General features: G+C 51.4%; 1 protein-coding gene across 3 annotated transcripts in view; it reads left to right on the top strand.

The window, feature by feature from the left end:
* Window positions 1-5,021: 5,021 nt before the first annotated feature.
* The window catches only part of TIMM44 (translocase of inner mitochondrial membrane 44), a 60,393-nt gene continuing 47,274 nt past the window's right edge, over window positions 5,022-18,140 (top strand). For 2 of the 3 annotated variants that reach the window (XM_054013571.1, XM_054013572.1), the window contains exons 1-3: window positions 5,022-5,094; window positions 13,303-13,410; window positions 14,033-14,203. In XM_054013571.1, the coding sequence (XP_053869546.1) occupies window positions 5,068-5,094; window positions 13,303-13,410; window positions 14,033-14,203 (306 nt within the window). In that variant the 5' untranslated portion in view covers window positions 5,022-5,067. Of the gene's footprint in view, window positions 5,095-6,400; window positions 6,423-13,302; window positions 13,411-14,032; window positions 14,204-18,140 lie in introns of those variants that run through there. The other variant, XM_054013574.1, reaches the window with a different exon arrangement.

The raw sequence follows: 18,140 nt of genomic DNA, 5'->3' as shown, positions 1-18,140 counted from the left end.
GTGAGCCGGGTCTTCTGTGAGCGAGTGTAACTCCTCCGGTCTCGGGGACCGTGGAGGAGGTAACAAGAGGCGACGCCGTTCCTCCTCGAGCCAGCCTGAGAGGAACAGGTATCGCCGCTGTCGGCACCGGTGCTCGTACTCTAGTGCCCGCCGCCAGAGACACCGTACTCAGAGTGCGTCCTGAGAGTCCCCGCACAGAGGCGCCATGGCCACGGGCGCCGAAGGGAATCCAGAGACAGCTCCTCTGACATCTACCTGTCTTCATCATCCAGGTCGAAGTCTCGGGGCCGGAGATGTCATGGTAGAGACCGCTCCAGTCGTTCATACGGCACCGTGCACTCGTCCAGGACTTCAGCATCGGCGTGCAGCCATCCCTCCCCGGGCCGCTCCGCACCACAGGAGCAACCGGCTCTGCCAGGCCCCTATACGTCTCAGTGCCGGGCGGTTCCCTGGCAAGGACAATGGTGCCAGTGGACACCATGGCCTCAGGCACCCGCACAGCCAGGAGCCCACTCCGTGACGGGAGCCTCTCAGGCCCACTCGGTGTCACCTCTCTGGCACCATGATCGGGCCACGGGTGCCGAACCACCAGCACCGACCCCGGGCCAGGGCCCGGACTTCGAGCCACAGATGCTGCCGGTCGCTGAAGGCACTGTGCCACCTACCTCCCCGGCACTGGGCAATTCAGTTGCGGTGCCGCCTCCGGCATCTCAGGAGGACTTTAAGGCGCACCAGGAGCTGCTTAGGAGGGTGGCAGCAAACCTCCAGCTCCAGGCCGAGGAGATGGAGGAGCCCTCGGACACTTTGTTTAATGTCCTCACCTCCTTGGCACCAGGTTGTGTGGCCCTTCCACTGCATCAAGGGGTGGCCAATATCACCACTGGCCTCTGGCAGACCCCCGCCTCCCTGGGGCCCATTTCCAAGAAGGCCAAAAGAAAGTATTTTGTGCCCATGAAGGAACACGAGTACCTATACACCCACCCAGCTCCGAACTCTTTGGTGGTAGAGTCTGTTCACCACCGTGAGCGGCACGGCCAGCCCGCTCCCACCCCCAAGGGTCGGAGACTCGATGCCTTTGGAAAAAAGGTTTATTCCTCCGCGAGTTTCCAGCTCAGAGTGGCCAACCACCAGGCACTACTGAGCTGCTATGATTTTAACCTCTGGGGGTCACTTCCCAAGTTTGAACCCCTCCTTAAAGACAAGGACAGGAAGGAGTTCCAGGCCTTGGTGGACGAGGGTGCGGCGGCGGCAAAGATGGCACTCCAGGCGGCTTCGGATGCAGCGGACACAGCCGCCCGTTCGATGGCTGCGGCCGTCTCCGTGCGAAGGGCGTCATGGCTCTCGCTCTCGGGGTTGTCAGTGGAGTCCCAGTCCATTATGCAGGACCTGCCATTCGACGGCAGGGCTCTGTTTGCAGAACAAACGGACACACGTCTGCATGGGATGAAGGATTCCCGTACAACCCTGCAGATGCTAGGCCTGTATATCCCGTCCTCCAAGGACAAGACCAGGCCTCAAACCTCCGTTCCTCCGGCTTGGGGAAGATACGAGCCCCCACCTAAGAGGCAGAGAGCACCCCCACGACCTGGGCCCTTGAACGCCAAGAGGCCAGGGAAACGGCGTTTTTGAAGCCCAGCTCCTGTGGGAGTTCTGTATAGCCCACTCCCATGGTCGGGACCCCTGTTGTACTCCTTCCCGCCCTTCCCCCTGATAGGCAGAGTCCTACAGAAGGTGAGGTCAGACGGCACACTGGTTATCCTCATAGCCCTGGACTGGGTCTGTCAGCATTGGTACAGGACCCTACTACAACTCTTGGTGGCCCCCCCCTCGTAGGCTGCTGCTCCGCCCGGACCTCCTCTCCCAGGAGGAAGGTCGTCTCCTCAACCCCAACCTGGCCGCGCTCCACTTGACAGCGTGGCTGCTCCGTGGTTGAATGAGGAGGAAGGGAGATGTTCTGAGGATGTGAGACAGGTCCTGCTGGAGAATAGGAAACCCTCCACGCATCGAACCTACCTAGCCAAATGGTATCGGTTCTCCATGTGGGCGAGGGATAGAGATTCCTCTCCCTCTTCCGTATCTATCCAGCTTGTCCTCGATTACCTCCTGTCCCTTAGAACCCAGGGGCTGGCGCCCTCCTCTATCAGGGTACACCTAGCAGCCATCTCAGCTTTCCATCCCCCGATGCTAGGCTTTTTGGTGTTCTGACATCACATGACATCCCGGTTTCTAAGGGGATTAGATCAGGCATTTCCTTACGCCAGACCCCTGGTCCCACTCTGGGATCTGAACCTAGTGCTCTCATGCCTCACAGGGCCTCCTTTCGAGCCTCTAGACACGTGTTCGTGGTCCCACTTATCGTCGAAAGTGGCGTTCTTAGTGGCTATCACCTCAGCCCGCCGGGTCTCTGAGTTCAGGGCCCTGACCTCTGAACCACCGTATACGGTCTTCCACAAGGACAAGGTTCAGCTGCGCCCTCACCCCGCCTTTTTGCCGAAGGTAGTCTCGGCTTTTCACATGGATCAGGATATTTTCCTCCCGATCCTCTGTCCGAAGCCCCATTCCTCCAATGAGGAACGATGCCTGCACATGTTAGATGTGCGTAGAGCGCTGGCCTTTTACTTAGACAGAACCAGGCCTTTTAGGAAGTCCCCCCAGCTGTTCATTGCATCGGCTGAGCACATGAGGGGGCGACTGGTGTCCATCCAGCGGATCTCCCACTGGATCACCTCGTGCATTCGCACGTGTTACGACCTGGCAGGGATGCCCCCGCCTCCTATAGTGAAGGCTCATTCGATGAGAGCTCAGGCCTCGTCAGTGGCCTATGTGGCTCATGTCCCTATTCAGGACATACGTAGGGCTGCTATGTGTTCCTCTGTCCACACCTTCTCCTCGCATTATGCGATCATCTCCCAAACGAGGGATGACGCCGGGTTTGGTAGGGCGGTGCTCCGCCCGGGTAACACTTAACACTCCTACCCACCTCCATCAGGTATAGCTTGGAGTCACCTATAGTGGAATACACATGAGGAACCACTTGAAGAAGAAAGGACAGTTACCTGTTCCGTAACTGGCGTTCTTCGAGATGTGTTGCTCAGGTGTATTCCACGTCCCGCCCTCCTTCCCCTCTGTCGGAGTTGTCTGGCAAGAAGGAACTGAGGGTGGGGGGAGCACGCAGCCCCCTTTATGGTGTGATATATAGGCGCCACTCCAGGGGTCGCAGCGGTTCTCCCCCAGTCCGGGTACTGCTAAGGGAAAAACTTCCGGCACCGGTGCATGTGGTGAGCACGCACACCTATAGCGGAATACACCTGAGCAACACATCTCGAAGAACGCCAGTTACGGAACAGGTAACTGTCCTTTCCTTGTGAAACCTTAATTTGCCCCCCTTGGTGCATGCATTATGGTATAGTCTGCAAATGCATGATCACACACTATTTTTTCCATCGGGCCCCTGCCTCGTTCATTGCACAGAATGGACCTGCTCTTGGGATGGAGCAGGTTTGTGTAGCGCAGGAGGCAGTAAACTGCAGGAAGAGAAAGGTTGGTCAAGTCAAATGAATGCTGCCCTGGAGAATTGGATTCTGTCCCTGCAGCTGATGCTGGGCGAGTCACCAGACTTGTCACAGGTGGTCACTCATTGCGTTGTCCTCATTTTTTGGGTGCCAGACTTGAGACCATGGAGTCTGTTTTTCTGGCCATGCTGAGTGCTCACAGCGATAACTGAAGTCAAGGGGAGCTCTGCTTTGAACATATAAAATGATATGCACTCTGAATAAAAAGGTCCTAGGTATCTCAAATTGAACACCCAGAATTAGTGGAAACTTGACCATAACCTCTGTTCCTCAGTTCCCATCTGTAAAATGGGAATAATACCACCCCTTCACCTGACAGGGGTGTTGTGAAAAGAAATTAAGGTTGGTAAAGCACTTAGATATTATAGTGATGAGCACCACAGAGGAAATTAATAATTGTGTCTTCAGAGCAAAGTCCAGTACCTAAGGCCTGGGGCCAAATACTGAAGAAGAGAAAACACAATATTTAATAACAGCTCATGAAGTGGGCACCGTCTGTCCTGTGCATTGAATGAACGCATCCTGTGGAAAAGTTAGCATGTGAACAATTACAGTAGAACCTCGGAGTTCCGAACTGACCAGTTAACCACACACCTCCTTTGGAACCGGAAGTGCACAGCGAGACAGCAGCAGAGACGGGAAAAAAAAAGGGGACTGTGTTAAACAGAAACTACTAACAAAATAAAGGGAAGCAGCATTTTTCTTCTGCATAGTAAAGCTTCAAAGCTGTATGAACTCAATGTTCTGTTATAAACTTTTGAAAGAACAGGAGTCCTTGTGGCACCTTAGAGACTAACACATTTATTAGAGCATAAGCTTTCGTATGCTCTATATGCATCTGAAGAAGTGGGCTGTAGTCCACAAAAGCTTATGCTCTAATAAATGTGTTAGTCTCTAAGGTGCCACAAGTACGCTTGTTCTTTTTGCGGATACAGACTAACACAGCTGCTACTCTGAAACTTTTGAAAGAATCACTGTAATGTTTTGTTCAGAGCTCTGAACACCCTCCATTCCCGAGGTGTCGGGACCGCTGAGGTTCTGCTGCACAGCCCTTACCATGCTGCATGTGCTCAAGGAGGCAGAGTTAAGGTTGATTAATTCCTTACCATGCTGCATTCCTGCGGTTTGTGTGCGGGACCCTGGACCGGTTCCGGGCCCACCTATCCCTGCAGTAAGTGGGCCCCAGCCCTGGGGTTAGGTTGACCAGAGAGCAAATGTGAAAAATCATGACAGGGGGTGGGGGGGTAATAGGAGCCTATATAAGAAAAAGACCCAAAAGTCGGGACTGTCCCTATAAAATCGGGGCGCTACCAGCTGCTCTGCATGCCTAGGCCGGGCCCTTAGCTCCCCCGCCCGCCTTCGGCAGCCTGTGGAACTCGCTGCCACAAGATTCCACCGGCTCTGGAGCGGCCTCTTGCGCCCCGCCCCCCGGCGCGAGCGGGTGACGCCATCACGCGGCGCGGCGGGCAGGTCTCACACACGCTTCGCTCCCAAGATGGCGGCGGCGGCCTGGGGTTGCCGGGTGAGCGGAGCGGTCCGGGCCAGGCCGGGGGCGGCGAGCGAGGGGAGTGGGTCGGGGCGGTCCAGGCCGGGGGAGGGGGTTGAGTGGAGCGGGCCGGGCCGGGGGTTGAGCGAGGGGAGCGGGCCGGGCCGGGGGAGGGGGCTGACCTAGGGGCCGGGCCAGGGATTGAGCGGGCCGGGGGGGGGCTGACCGAGGGGAGCGGGCCGGGCCGGGCCGGGGGAGGGGGTTGAGGAAGGGGAGCGGGCCGGGCCGGGGGGGGGGCTGACCGAGGGGAGCGGGCCGGGCCGGGGGCGGGGGGGGGGCTGACCGAGGGGAGCGGGCCGGGCCGGGCCGGGGGAGGGGGCTGACCGAGGGGAGCGGGCCGGGCCGGGGGGGGGGCTGACCGAGGGGAGCGGGCCGGGCCGAGGAAGGGGAGCGGGCCGGGGGAGGGGAGCGGGCCGGGCCGGGGGAGGGGGTTGAGGAAGGGGAGCGGGCCGGGGGGGGGGGGCTGACCGAGGGGAGCGGAGCGGGCCGGGCCGGGGGGGGGGGGCTGACCGGGGGAGGGGAGCGGGCCGGGGGAGGGGGCTGACCGAGGGGAGCGGGCCGGGCCGGGGGAGGGGGTTGAGGGAGGGGAGCGGGCCGGGCCGAGGAAGGGGAGCGGGCCGGGGGAGGGGAGCGGGCCGGGCCGGGGGAGGGGGTTGAGGGAGGGGAGCGGGCCGGGCCGGGGGAGGGGGTTGAGGGAGGGGAGCGGGCCGGGCCGGGGGGGGGGCTGACCGAGGGGAGCGGGCCGGGCCGGGGGAGGGGGTTGAGGAAGGGGAGCGGGCCGGGCCGAGGAAGGGGAGCGGGCCGGGGGAGGGGAGCGGGCCGGGCCGGGGGAGCGGGCCGGGCCGGGGGAGGGGAGCGGGCCGGGCCGGGGGAGGGGGTTGAGGGAGGGGAGCGGGCCGGGCCGGGGGAGGGGGTTGAGGGAGGGGAGCGGGCCGGGCCGGGGGAGGGGGTTGAGGGAGGGGAGCGGGCCGGGCCGGGGGGGGGCTGACCGAGGGGCCGGGCCGGGGATTGAGCGAGCGGAGCGGGCCGGGGCGCTGCCCCGGGGTCTCCTCGCAGGGCTGTCCGGCTCGTGCCTCGGGCCGGGCCCTCGGGAGGCGGCGGAGGCCAGTAGTGGCTGTAACTCGCCCCAGTCCCCGGCAGCGGCCCGCGCTGGAGGCGGGATTCGTGCGGCGGGGCCTGTCCTGCGCGTCGGGGGGCGGCGGGTCCCGAGGGCAGGAGACAGAGGCGGGAACAAGAAGCCCCGAGTCCCCGGCGGTGCCCTTGGCGCTGAGACCAGCTGCAGGGGCTGAGCTGAAAACCTCCAGGTCTGGTTTCTCCAGAGCGGAGCGGGGGAGGCGCTGTTCTGCTCGGAGGGTGTTTTCCCCCAGAGCGGCTGGGCTCGGCCTGACTCCTCTGGGGAGGCGAAGGTCAGAGGCTGTCACAGTCCCAGTGGCTCAGCACTGTGCTCTGGGTGGCCCTGCTTCACCTGCCTCAGCATTCTTGGCTGTCATCCAATAAATATAACCGGCTGCCTCGGTTTACCTTTATTTCTCCAAATGGGTTGCTGTGTACACGTGTCATCTCATGGAAGAAATTAATATCACTTTTCGTGTTGTTAGACTGATTTTTGATGACCTTTGATAAAAATGTTACATTCCAAATGTGAGGCTTTTCCTGTGTTCAGCTAGTTAATGAATGAATGAAACAAATAAGTTTCTTTTATCAAATTGCTCTGGGGCGTTTGAAATTGCATTCAAGAGACTCTTTTGGTGACCCCAGATACAAAGAGCTGATTGGACTTTTCACCCTGTTTCAGATGAGCCCAATGGGTCATATAGTACAGTAGCCAGGTTGTCTCAGGGTGTCTCTACACCTGAAATGCCACAGTGGCACAGCTGCACCTCTGTAGCAGTGCCAATTCTGTATAGGGGCAGGGATAGCTCAGTGGATTAAGCATTGGCCTGCTAAACCCAGGGTTGTGAGTTCAGTCCTTGAGGGGGCCACTTAGGGATCTGGGGCAAAATCAGTACTTGGTCCTGCTAGTGAAGGCAGGGGGCTGGTCTCTATGATCTTTCAGGGTCCCTTTCAGTTCTAGGAGATAGGATATTTCCATATATTATTATTATTATTAGACCCTACCTACACCGACTGGAGGGATTTTTCCTTCTGCGTAGGTAATCCTTCTCCTCCAGAGGCGGTAGCTAAATCAAGTGAAGAAGTCTTCTGTCAACCTAGCACTGTCTACATTGGGGGTTAGGTCGGTTTAACTACTCTGCTCAGGGGTGTGGAGTATTCATACCCCTGGGCGACATACTTTAACTGAATTAATTTGCTAATGTAGACCAGGCCTTAGACAGTTTCCAGTACCATCTGCTTCAGAAGAAAGTTCAAGAAACCTTGTTAAGGACAGCAGTGGGATAACTTGCCCATATAGGGGAAGATTTTTCTTAGCTTCAAGCTTTTTGTGGTTGGCTTAGGCCAGGGGTTCTCAAACTGGGGGTCAGGACCCCTCAGGGGGTCGCAAAGTTATTACATGGGGGGGTTGTGAGCTGTTAGCCTCCACCCCAAACCCTGCTTTGTCTCCAGCATCTATAATTGTGTTAAATATATTAAAAAGTGCACTCAGAGTCTTGCTATGTGAAAGGGGTCACCAGTACAAAAGTTTGAGAGTCACTGGCTTAGGCCCTGAAGAATAAAGTTTTATATCTCCTCTATTTAATGTAACTGTGGATGTTTCCATTATCCATATAAATATCTAATGCTTTTTAAAACCTGCTGGGCTCTTCAGTGATATCTTATGGCAGTGAGTTTCATAGGCAGAAGACATAGAAAATTATTTCCTTTTATCAGGGTTAAATGTATTATTTCTCAGTTTCTTTAGGTGTCCTCTTGAGCTTGGATAGAAAAAGTAAATAGCAGGGTTCTGAGTTGAAAGATGATGTCTCGTTGCAAATATGGAAACTAATTGTCAGTCACCTTGTTACAAGGATCTTTGTAACAGATATTTTTGGGGAGTTATGGAGTACCCTTTCTCAGGAATAAGCCTTGCCTTCAGCTGGTGATATTTGGGATGAGGCTCCTTCATAGCAGCAGCGGCAGCAAGGGAAAACAATCAGGCTGCTCAAGACAGATCTTGAGCATTTATGAGCCTGGTGAAAAGATGGGAGCCCAGAGCCTTTGAGGTCCCCTACTACAAGTCTTGAGGGCAAGATCAAACATTCCCCATCCATAAAGTCTATTAGAGTTGTGTTAACTGAAAGGAGTCTGGCTTAGCATGGGCATAGTGATTTGGTGGAGTGGTTCTAGAGAAAAACAACAGGGTCCTGTGGCACCTTTAAGACTAACAGAAGTATTGGGAGCATAAGCTTTCGTGGGTAAGAACCTCACTTCTTCAGATGCAAGTAATGGAAATCTCCAGAGGCAGGTATAAATCAGTATGGAGATAATGAGGTTAGTTCAATCAGGGAGGGTGAGGTGCTCTGCTAGCAGTTGAGGTGCGAACACCAAGGGAGGAGAAACTGCTTCTGTAGTTGGATAGCCATTCACAGTCTGTGTTTAATCCTGATCTGATGGTGTCAGATTTGCAAATAAACTGGAGCTCAGCAGTTTCTCTTTGGAGTCTGGTCCTGAGGTTTTTTTGCTGTAAGATGGCTACCTTTACATCTGCTATTGTGTGGTCAGGGAGGTTGAAGTGTTCTCCTACAGGTTTTTGTATATTGCCATTCCTGATATCTGACTTGTGTCCATTTATCCTCTTGCGTAGTGACTGTCTAGTTTGGCCAATGTACATAGCAGAGGGGCATTGCTGGCATATGATGGCATATATAACATTGGTGGATGTGCAGGTGAATGAGCCAGTGATGTTGTAGCTGATCTGGTTAGGTCCTGTGATGGTGTTGCTGGTGTAGATATGTGGGCAGAGTTGGCATTGAGGTTTGTTGCATGGGTTGGTTCCTGAGTTAGAGTTGTTATGGTGCGGTGCGTGGTTGCTGGTGAGAATATGCTTAAGGTTGGCAGGTTGTCTATGGGCGAGGACTGGCCTGCCTCCCAAGGTCTGTGAAAGTGAGGGATCATTGTCCAGGATGGGTTGTAGATCATTGATGATGCGTTGGAGAGGTTTAAGCTGAGGATTGTAGGTGATGGCCAGTGGAGTTCTGTTGGTTTCTTTTTTGGGCCTGTCTTGTAGCAGGAGGCTTCTGGGTACACGTCTGGCTCTGTTGATTTGTTTCTTTATTTCCTTGTGTGGGTATCGTAGTTTTGAGAATGCTTGGTGAAGATCTTGTAGGTGTTGGTCTCTGTCTGAGGGGATGGAGCAGATGCGATTGTACCTTGGTGCTTGGCTGTAGACGATGGATCGTGTGGTGTGACCGGGGTGGAAGCTGGAGGCGTGAAGGTAGGCGTAGCGGTCGGTGGGTTTTCGGTATAGGGTGGTGTTAATGTGGCCATTGCTTATTTGTACGGTGGTGTCTAGGAAGTGGACCTCCCATGTAGATTGGTCCAGGCTGAGGTTGATGGTGGGGTGGAAGCTGTTGAAATCATGGTGGAATTCTTCCAGGGTCTCCTTTCCATGGGTCCAGATGATGATGATGTCATCAATATAGCGTAGGTAGAGAAGGGGCATGAGTGGACGAGAGCTGAGGAAGCGTTGTTCCAGGTCAGCCATAAAAATGTTGCATATTGTGGGGCTATGCGGGTGCCACTGGTCTGGAGGTATATATTGTCACCAAATTTAAAGTAATTGTGCGTGAAGATAAAGTCACAGAGCTCAGCAATAAGTTGTGCTGTGTCATCATCAGGGATACTGTTCCTGACAGCTTGTATTCCATCTGTGTGTGGGATGTTTGTGTAGAGAGCCTCTACATCCATGGTGGCTAGGATGGTATTTTCTGGGAGGTCACCAATGCATTGTAGTTTTCTCAGGAAATCTGTGGTATCACGGAGATAGCTGGGAGTGCTGGTGGCATAGGGTCTGAGTAGGGAGTCCACATATCCAGACAGTCCTTCAGTGAGAGTGCCAATGCCCGAGATGATGGGGTGTCCAGGATTTCCAGGTTTGTGGATCTTAGGTAGTAGATAGAATAACCCCCGTTGGAGCTCTAAGGGTATGTTGATTTGTTCCTGTGTTAGTATAAGGAGTGTCCTGAGTAGATGGTGCAGATTCTTAGTGTATTCCTCAGTGGGATCTGAGGAAAGCGGCCTGTAGAATTTGGTATTGGAGAGTTGTCTGGCAGCCTCCTTCTGGTAGTCAGACCTGTTCATGATGACAACAGCACCTCCTTTATCAGCCTGTTTGATGATAATGTCAGGGTGGTTTCTGAGGCTGTGGATGGCATTGCGTTCTGCATGACTTAGGTTATGAGGCAAGCAATGTTGTTTTTCCAAAATTTCTGCCTTTGCATGTCGGCGGAAGCGTTCTATGTATAGGTCCAGACTGTCATTTCGACCCTCAGGAGGACTCCTTGGTGTTCACACCTCAACTGCTAGCAGAACACCTCACCCTCCCTGATTGAACTAACCTCGTTATCTCCATACTGATTTATACCTGCCTCTGGAGATTTCCATTACTTGCATCTGAAGAAGTGAGGTTCTTACCCACGAAAGCTTATGCTCCCAATACTTCTGTTAGTCTTAAAGGTGCCACAGGACCCTCTGTTGCTTTTTACAGATTCAGACTAACACGGCTACCCCTCTGATACTTGGTTCTAGAGAGGCAGTCATGTGGAGAAGCAGTATTGGCTGTGAAAATTGAGCAGGTAGGGGCTCCTTAAGAGCTTCTGGCTGGTCTGGGGAGAAGCTACAGCTTTGTGCTGGCTGAGTGTGAAGGAGCATGCCTTGGTGTTTGGGAAAGAAGGTTGGCTCAGGGATGGGAATCATAGCATGGAGAGAGCTTTGCAATATGCTGATCTCTGAGCTGATTCCGGTGTGCAGCTTAAATGGAATGACGGAATTAAAGGGTTAATTATGTGGGCTAGGAATGTGCTGTATTTATACTTCAAGTGCTTCTCTTCCATTCCCTGTAACTCAGGAAGCAAGAGGTGTTTGTTCCTGGCCTCCACCAACAGAGAGCTCAAAGAGGTGGGATGTTGTTCCTGGCCTCACTACTTATCTCATGGGGGCCTCATCCTTCCTTTTGGGTAGGAGACAGTGCTTGACCCTGTCTTCCCCCAGGCTTACTGTATTGAGACTCTGGTGCTGGGAGTCAGGAGACATGGGTTCCGTTCCAGGCTCTGACAGACTCTCACTATTCTGTATTTGAATGAAGTAGAGATAATGTGGCTTGTTTAACTGCTGTGAAATCTCCGAATAGAAAGCATGTTGTTGTTTCCTCCACCCCAAGTTCATTGCTGCTCAAAATATTTTGTTCCGTGTGGTCAGGCTGCCTTGTCTCCCTGCCACTAGCATAAAGCTGTAGAAGGCTCCTTCTCACATGTCAGCAGGGGGACAGGCTGGTATCTGAAATCAGGAATTTGGCATGTGTCTGTCTAAGAAGGGAATTACTCCTGGCGGAATTTTGCACCAAAATATTAAAAATACTGTATACAAGATTTTAAAATTGTGCATATTTTATTTGTTAAAATAACACGATATAACCATGCCAGTTTCAGTTATTTTGGCAATTTATTTCAAAATACCTGTCAGCAAGTATGTCTGTAACAATACAGACAACAAAAAAGATTCAGGAAATGTTTTTCGACAAATAGATTCCTTACTGGAAATATTAATACAGATCTTTGAGTAATAATTCATTTAAACTACAATACAGAAACTTATTTCCCACACTCTTCAGAAGCAGTGCAAAGGCTTCGGGGAGTCAGGGTAACGGAGGAGCTGAGGGAGAGGGAAGTTATTGCCGGGCAGTGGCCTGGGAGTTAACTTGCAGGGCTGTTGGGTGTGGGTAGGAGAAATATATGGAACAAGTTTTTGGGAGAGGTATTGTTAGGGAGATGGGGAGCCTCCGCCATACAGACCCTGGCTGACCCCTAGCTTTTCCCATTCAGTTAGGCACATCTGCCCCTCTCCTCGTGTGTCCGCGTACCTCTGCCCCCCCATCTCCATGTGGCCCTGCACCCACACTGAGCCAGGCATAGCTGCCCCCGTCTCCATGTGGCCCTACACCTCCACCCTTCTGTCCCCATGTGGCCCTGCACCCCCACTCCCATGTGGCCCTCACCCCAGTCTGTCCCCCCACTAGCCTTCTGAACTCCATTCTGTGATATCCCCCAGCAGCCTCATGTGCCCTACTATGTCCATCCCCCATTCCTCCTCATCTGGCCCCACAGGCAGTGCGCTGTGAGGAAGGCATCCTCTGCCCCCTCCCTCTCCACGGCTGGATGCTCGGGCCCATGAGCCAGCTGCTCTCTCTTCTGGTGCCACATCAGGCCATGGTGGGCAAAAGGTGTTATTGCAATGTGACCCCTCTGGTTGCTTCCCTACATCTTCCCATCAGAATCAGTTCTACTGTAGGGAAAAAAAATTTTGCAGAGGCCATTTATTCTGCATTTGCGCAGTGGCACAGAATTTCCCCAGGAGTGGTGGGTGTAGGACTGAAGCTGCAAGCAGTAATAGGCTGTCCCACTGCATTTCAGCAGAAACAATTAGTTTTTCTTTAAAAAAAATGTTTCTAGCCCTATAAATTGCAAAGAAATGTTCCAAATATCACTTAAACAAGTAGTGACTGAGTTTGCAAATAGAAAAAGTTATTCTGAGGTGTGAACTTCCCTGTTCATCCCATATGGATGTTAGCTCTGAAGATTACAGATGGCAAACTAAATTGCACATGAGCTTTTAACTGCTAATAATAGCAGAAACATCTAGCTACTCTGGGATGGTGGGTGGCACTTAGAGCAGTACTGTATCCACCCAATTCCCAAAATAATGACAAATAGGCCCACCCATATTGGGTATAGCTTACAGTCTGACCCTCATGTTTTCTACAAGTGAGTGATAGGGATGCGGCAGTGCTTTCATTCATAATAAAGTTGCAATGCGCTGGTTTGTTCTATGTATCCAAGCTCTGGTGAGTGAGAAGTTCCGGTATAGCTCCGAGCTTCTGTTCCACAAAGGTTAGCCAGAAATGCCCCTTTTTGCTGTGTTCTTTACTTCCCTTTTTCCACTGGCTTTTTGGGCACTGAGAGTGACCCAAGCAGGTTTAATTATTTCTTTATTCTTTGCTAAAATGTGTTTGTTCTTTGTTTCTGTTTGCAGAAATGCCTTGTCAGTGGCACAAGGCTTATATATGGAAGATGCCCAGCTCCAGTACTCCCTAGTGGCATTGTTTATAGATTGGGCATGCCAGTTTTAGAGCTACAGCAGGTATGTTGATGGGCAGGGTTTTATGCATGCATTAGACTGAAAGTATGTTTTAGTAATGATAAGAGTATTGGGGTCTACTAGAAACTGATATGCTTCTGACAAGTGGCCACCCCAGGTTGTTGACTTCAGTGTGGCTTTCAAAGATGTGACAATTTTTTTTTTTTTTTTTTTTTTTTTTTTTTTTTTTTTTTTTTTTTTTTGGATTTGTAAGATACCAGCTTTCCCTCCATATATTTGATTGCCAGCAATGAGCCCAGTTGATAAAATCCAGTAGTGAGGCTCCAGTCGTGTGTGCAGCCACCAAAAGCAGAGGTCCTCAACAGAAGAAATTGGCTGGTTATTGAAACCTAGCAGCTCAGTCAGAACAGTGTGACTCCTTTACCACTTGAGGGAGTAATTTCTTTACTTGAGTGTACATTTACCTCTAGTGCTCTGTGCAGTGCATGTGAGATTTCATTGCTATTCTGAAGGCACAGTGTTCCTTGGCCATGGTATTTTGGCCATCCTCAAGATGACTAATTTGCACATCCTTTTGCATGGCAGACATGAAGTGTAAATCTACCTGGCTATGATACTTAATGTCTCTTTAGATTGTACAGATGCTAATAATTATTTTTTTTAGTCTAGATACTATTCTTCACAAGGCAGAAAAGGCTTTATATCAGGTTTTGTGGACAACCTCAAACAGGAATTAGCAAAAAATAAAGAGATGAAAGAAAATATTAAAAAATTCCGGGATGAAGCTAAAAAGCTAGAAGAATCTGATGCGCTCCAGGAAGCAAGGAGGAAATATGTAAGTCTTCATCATGAATTATTTCGTTGTCCACACCTTCATTGGCCAGTCAGTAGTCTATTACAATTTAGAGTATTGTAACCTAAGCTTCTGTGCAAATGAGCTGTTGTGTTTGCTGTATTCAGGAAAGGTCTGGACTGACTGATGGAAACACTAGTAGGTGCAATGAACTAGTGTAGAGAGTTAAGTATTTCTACAGGTTTGGTGGAATTTCTTTCCAACAGACATTTTAATAGAAATTATAAATAATAAGCAGGTAAAAAGTCACTTATCTATAGACATGGAGATCCAATTAAGGCTTTTTCACTTTTATTGTATTGATTAGACATAATCACATTCTTAATGCATTATAAAACAACTTTACTAGAGAGAAAGTGCTTTCATTGCACTAATGAGGAACTGAAGTCTGTTATGACAGCATTGAACATTCTTTCAGTGGCCAGATTCAGTACAGTGAAGGAACCAGGGAAGTGGGAATTAATAATAATCTTGAATTGCTTCACATTTATATTATTGTCTCTTAACATTTTTCTTCTTCGAGTGATGGTCCCTATATGTATTCCAAATACGGGTGTACATGTGTGTCATGTGCTGGAGCCAGATGGTTTTCCTAGCAGTGTCTATTGACCTGCATGTGTGTCATGCGTCCCCTTGTGCTCCTAGCCGAGGTTAGCTAGGAGCCGTACATGTCGACGCCTCCTGTTCCCTCTAACTCAGTGGTTCCCAAACTGGGGTTCGTGAAATTTTACGGGGGGTTCTTGGGGGGGAAAAATTCTGTAATGGCTGTCAGAGCTGTCCCTAGGAATCCTGGATAGCCCGGGGCCAGCAGCCCGAAGCCCCTGGACTTCCAAGATCTAAGCAGATCAAAGCAAGCATAGCTATCCCACTGAGGAGATTTAAACTTCAAGACTCCTTATAAGAAATGGAAAGGGAGGTGGATATTTTGTGCTGTTTTTAAAATTAAATAGGGAGTTAATATTGTTTTTAAAATTATTATGAACAATTTTAAGCTTTGTTGTAACGTGCCTTGTTTGCCTGGACTGCTCAAGACCTGAATGTTTGTGTAGGAGGAACTCTTTGAGTTGGCTTCTTAAATGCCTTCATGCTGTTTCACATCTGATACTCGTGATGAAACGTAGGAGCCTTGTCTTATAACAGGCTTATTCAAAGTGATACAAGCTGCAAAAGTGAATTTTCATAATGTAATAAAAATACTGTAATAACTAATAATTAATCATAAATAGTGTGTAATAAGCATGTCATAAAAACAAACTTTATATTTCCAAGATCACTGCTTTTATAATTTATACTCAGGTAAAGGAGAAAATCCCTGGAAATATTCATTTTTATGAGGGGGTTCGCGAGACTTGACATTTTAGTGAAAGGGGTTCACAGGTTGTTAAAAGTTTGGGAACCACTGATCTAACTGCTGCATGGCTAGAACCTCTGTTCCTTCCTGCTCTTAGTCTTTTAGCTAAGAGAGTGACCTGCTCCATTTGTGTATAGTTCTTGTTTTTTTTTTTTTGTAGATAGCTAGTTGTATATAGAAATTAATGTTAGTCTGCCCCAACTGGGGTTCGCTCCCTCTGCCCCGCTGGGGTCTATGCCGTGTGTTCCAGGGTTTAAAAACTGATTCTTTCCCATGCTCATTCTCCATGAGCAACAAGCACCAGTGGCATCTTTACTGCCTTGTGGAGTCTCACATCATCACTCGTTGCATGATTTGCAAGTCTTTCCCATCCTAGACTCGGGAAGTGCAGAAGCTCTGCTTCCGAAAATACTGGATGGGGGAAGCCATGAAACTGTGCACCCACTCGGATCTGTAACCATCTGTGCAGTGTCTATCACTGGTGGTGAGCGCTTCTTCCAGCACTTCTCACGCCCTGGATATAGCGGTCAAGGAGAAATCCAGATGTGAGGGTAGGAAGCACTGTCATGGGCGTAGGAGCAAGTCCCTGTTAAGGACTACTTCTAAGTGCAGCATTTCCTCCCTGAGCCGGGTCAGGTGAGATGTCATGCCCAGACACTGTGGCACCAGCACCCAAGCTTCTTCGCATCGAGAGTAAAGCAAAGCACAAGAAGGATCCAGCGGTACAGCTGGTCACCCTGGTACCGACCCTGTTGGAGCAGTCCCTGGAGCATACACCATCTGTCCTGCTGCCACCTCCACGTCCTTTGGTCCAGCTGGCCTCATGGACCCTGCCTTGGTCTTCCGGCATCTCCAAGGGCACTCCCCAGACTCCTGGTTGTGAGGAGCCCCTTCTCTTGCCAGAGGAATTGGAGATACCTTACCGGCCTTCTCCGCTTCTCTCAGGTTCCCCACTCACCTGCGAGGTTCCTACTCTGGAGGACAACTGCTCCTGCTCCTTCCGGACCGCCCCTGCTGACTCTGCAGTGTGGCTGGCCCACTCTGTTTGTTCCATCACTATCCGAGCCATCTTCAGTCTAGGAATACTTTTCTGAGCTGGAGCCCTCCTTCTCCCCTTTGTTCAGGCACAGCTCGGACTTGTATCCCTGGCTGCCTTATCCTCCAGCTTATGGCCCAGCAGCAACAGTTGGGCTCCGGTACCTCTTGGGCTTGCCACACCCCCAGGTCCCGACCCGTTAGCCACACTGGGCATTCTGGGACCCATATCGCCAGCGATACCCATCCTCCCAAGCCTCATACCACTCGGCCCAAGCTCCTTCACTGTTGGGCTCTGAGGAAGATGCAGATGTAGAGCTGGTTCCTCATCACCGGATGAGGTGCTCATCCCTATCTCCCCCTGATGATCGAAGGCAATACCAAGACATGTTACAGAGGGTGGCAGCAGACCATGGCATATCGCTGGAGGAGGTTCAGGACCAGCAAAACTAGCTCTTGGACATCCTCCACCCTTGGGGACCATCAAGCGTGCCACTCCCCAATAATGACGCCATTCAGCCCACAGCCCCGTGTCGCAAGCAGCAGCTCCAGCAGTTCTGCCCCCGGCTCTATGCGCCTTACCTGGGTCTGGAGGTGAGGTATTTAAGGAGTCCTCACGTAGTCTCATTGATGTTTTGGCTGCGGCAGCCCAGTCAAAGGTTGCTCTGTCCCTCAAGGGCGTTATGGCTTTGTATTTCCAACTAACGAGCCTTATTGGGGAGGTATGATTACAATATTTGGGACTCCATGGCAAAGTTTAAAGATTTGCTGCTTCAGGACTTCAGGCAAGAGTTTTCCGCTTTGATAGAGGAAGGGAAAATTGTAGCCAGGGCCTCACTCTAAGCGGCCCTGGATGGAGCTGATGTAGCGGCCAGAACAATGACTTCTGCAGTGGTCATGAGGCGATGCTCCTGGCTTCAATCCTCGGGATTTCCACCTGAGGTCTAACAGACCATCCAGGATCTCACATTCAAGGGTACTGCCCTCTTCTCGGAGCAAACAGACACAAAGCTGCATGTGAAGGACTCCGGGGCCACCCCAAATTCCTGGGCCTCTACTCACCGTCCGAGGAAGCATTTTAGGCTGCAGCAACCGGCCTGCTTCTCGGCCACACTGCCTGGGGAGGGATAGTTCAGTGGTTTGAGCATTGGCCTGCTAAACCCAGGGTTGTGAGTTCAATCCTTGAGGGGGCTGTTTAGGGATCTGGGACAAAAATCTGTCTGAGGATTAGTCCTGCTTTGAGCAGGGGATTGGACTAGATGATCTCCTGAGGTCCCTTCCAACCCTGATATTCTATGATTCAACAGGACCTGTTCAAGAAACGGAGCAGGGGTTACAAGCCTAGACAACTGCTCCCTGTCACCTCAACCGCACCACCAGGGTCTCTCTCAGACCTGGGAGGCCCAAAGAGAACTTTTGAAGATGCACCCAAGGGCCTTATTAGTTCCCACATTTTGTTTTCAGACCGACTCTCCCACTTCAGCCCAGTGTGGTCCCTCATAACCTTGGATTGCTGGGTGCTGAGTATGGTGG

Source organism: Malaclemys terrapin, chromosome 24 (genome assembly GCF_027887155.1).
Source record: "Malaclemys terrapin pileata isolate rMalTer1 chromosome 24, rMalTer1.hap1, whole genome shotgun sequence".
NCBI classification, from domain to species: Eukaryota; Metazoa; Chordata; order Testudines; family Emydidae; genus Malaclemys; species Malaclemys terrapin.
The sequence above is the reverse complement of the archived record's forward strand: the minus strand, read 5'-3'. Positions and strand labels throughout refer to the sequence as shown.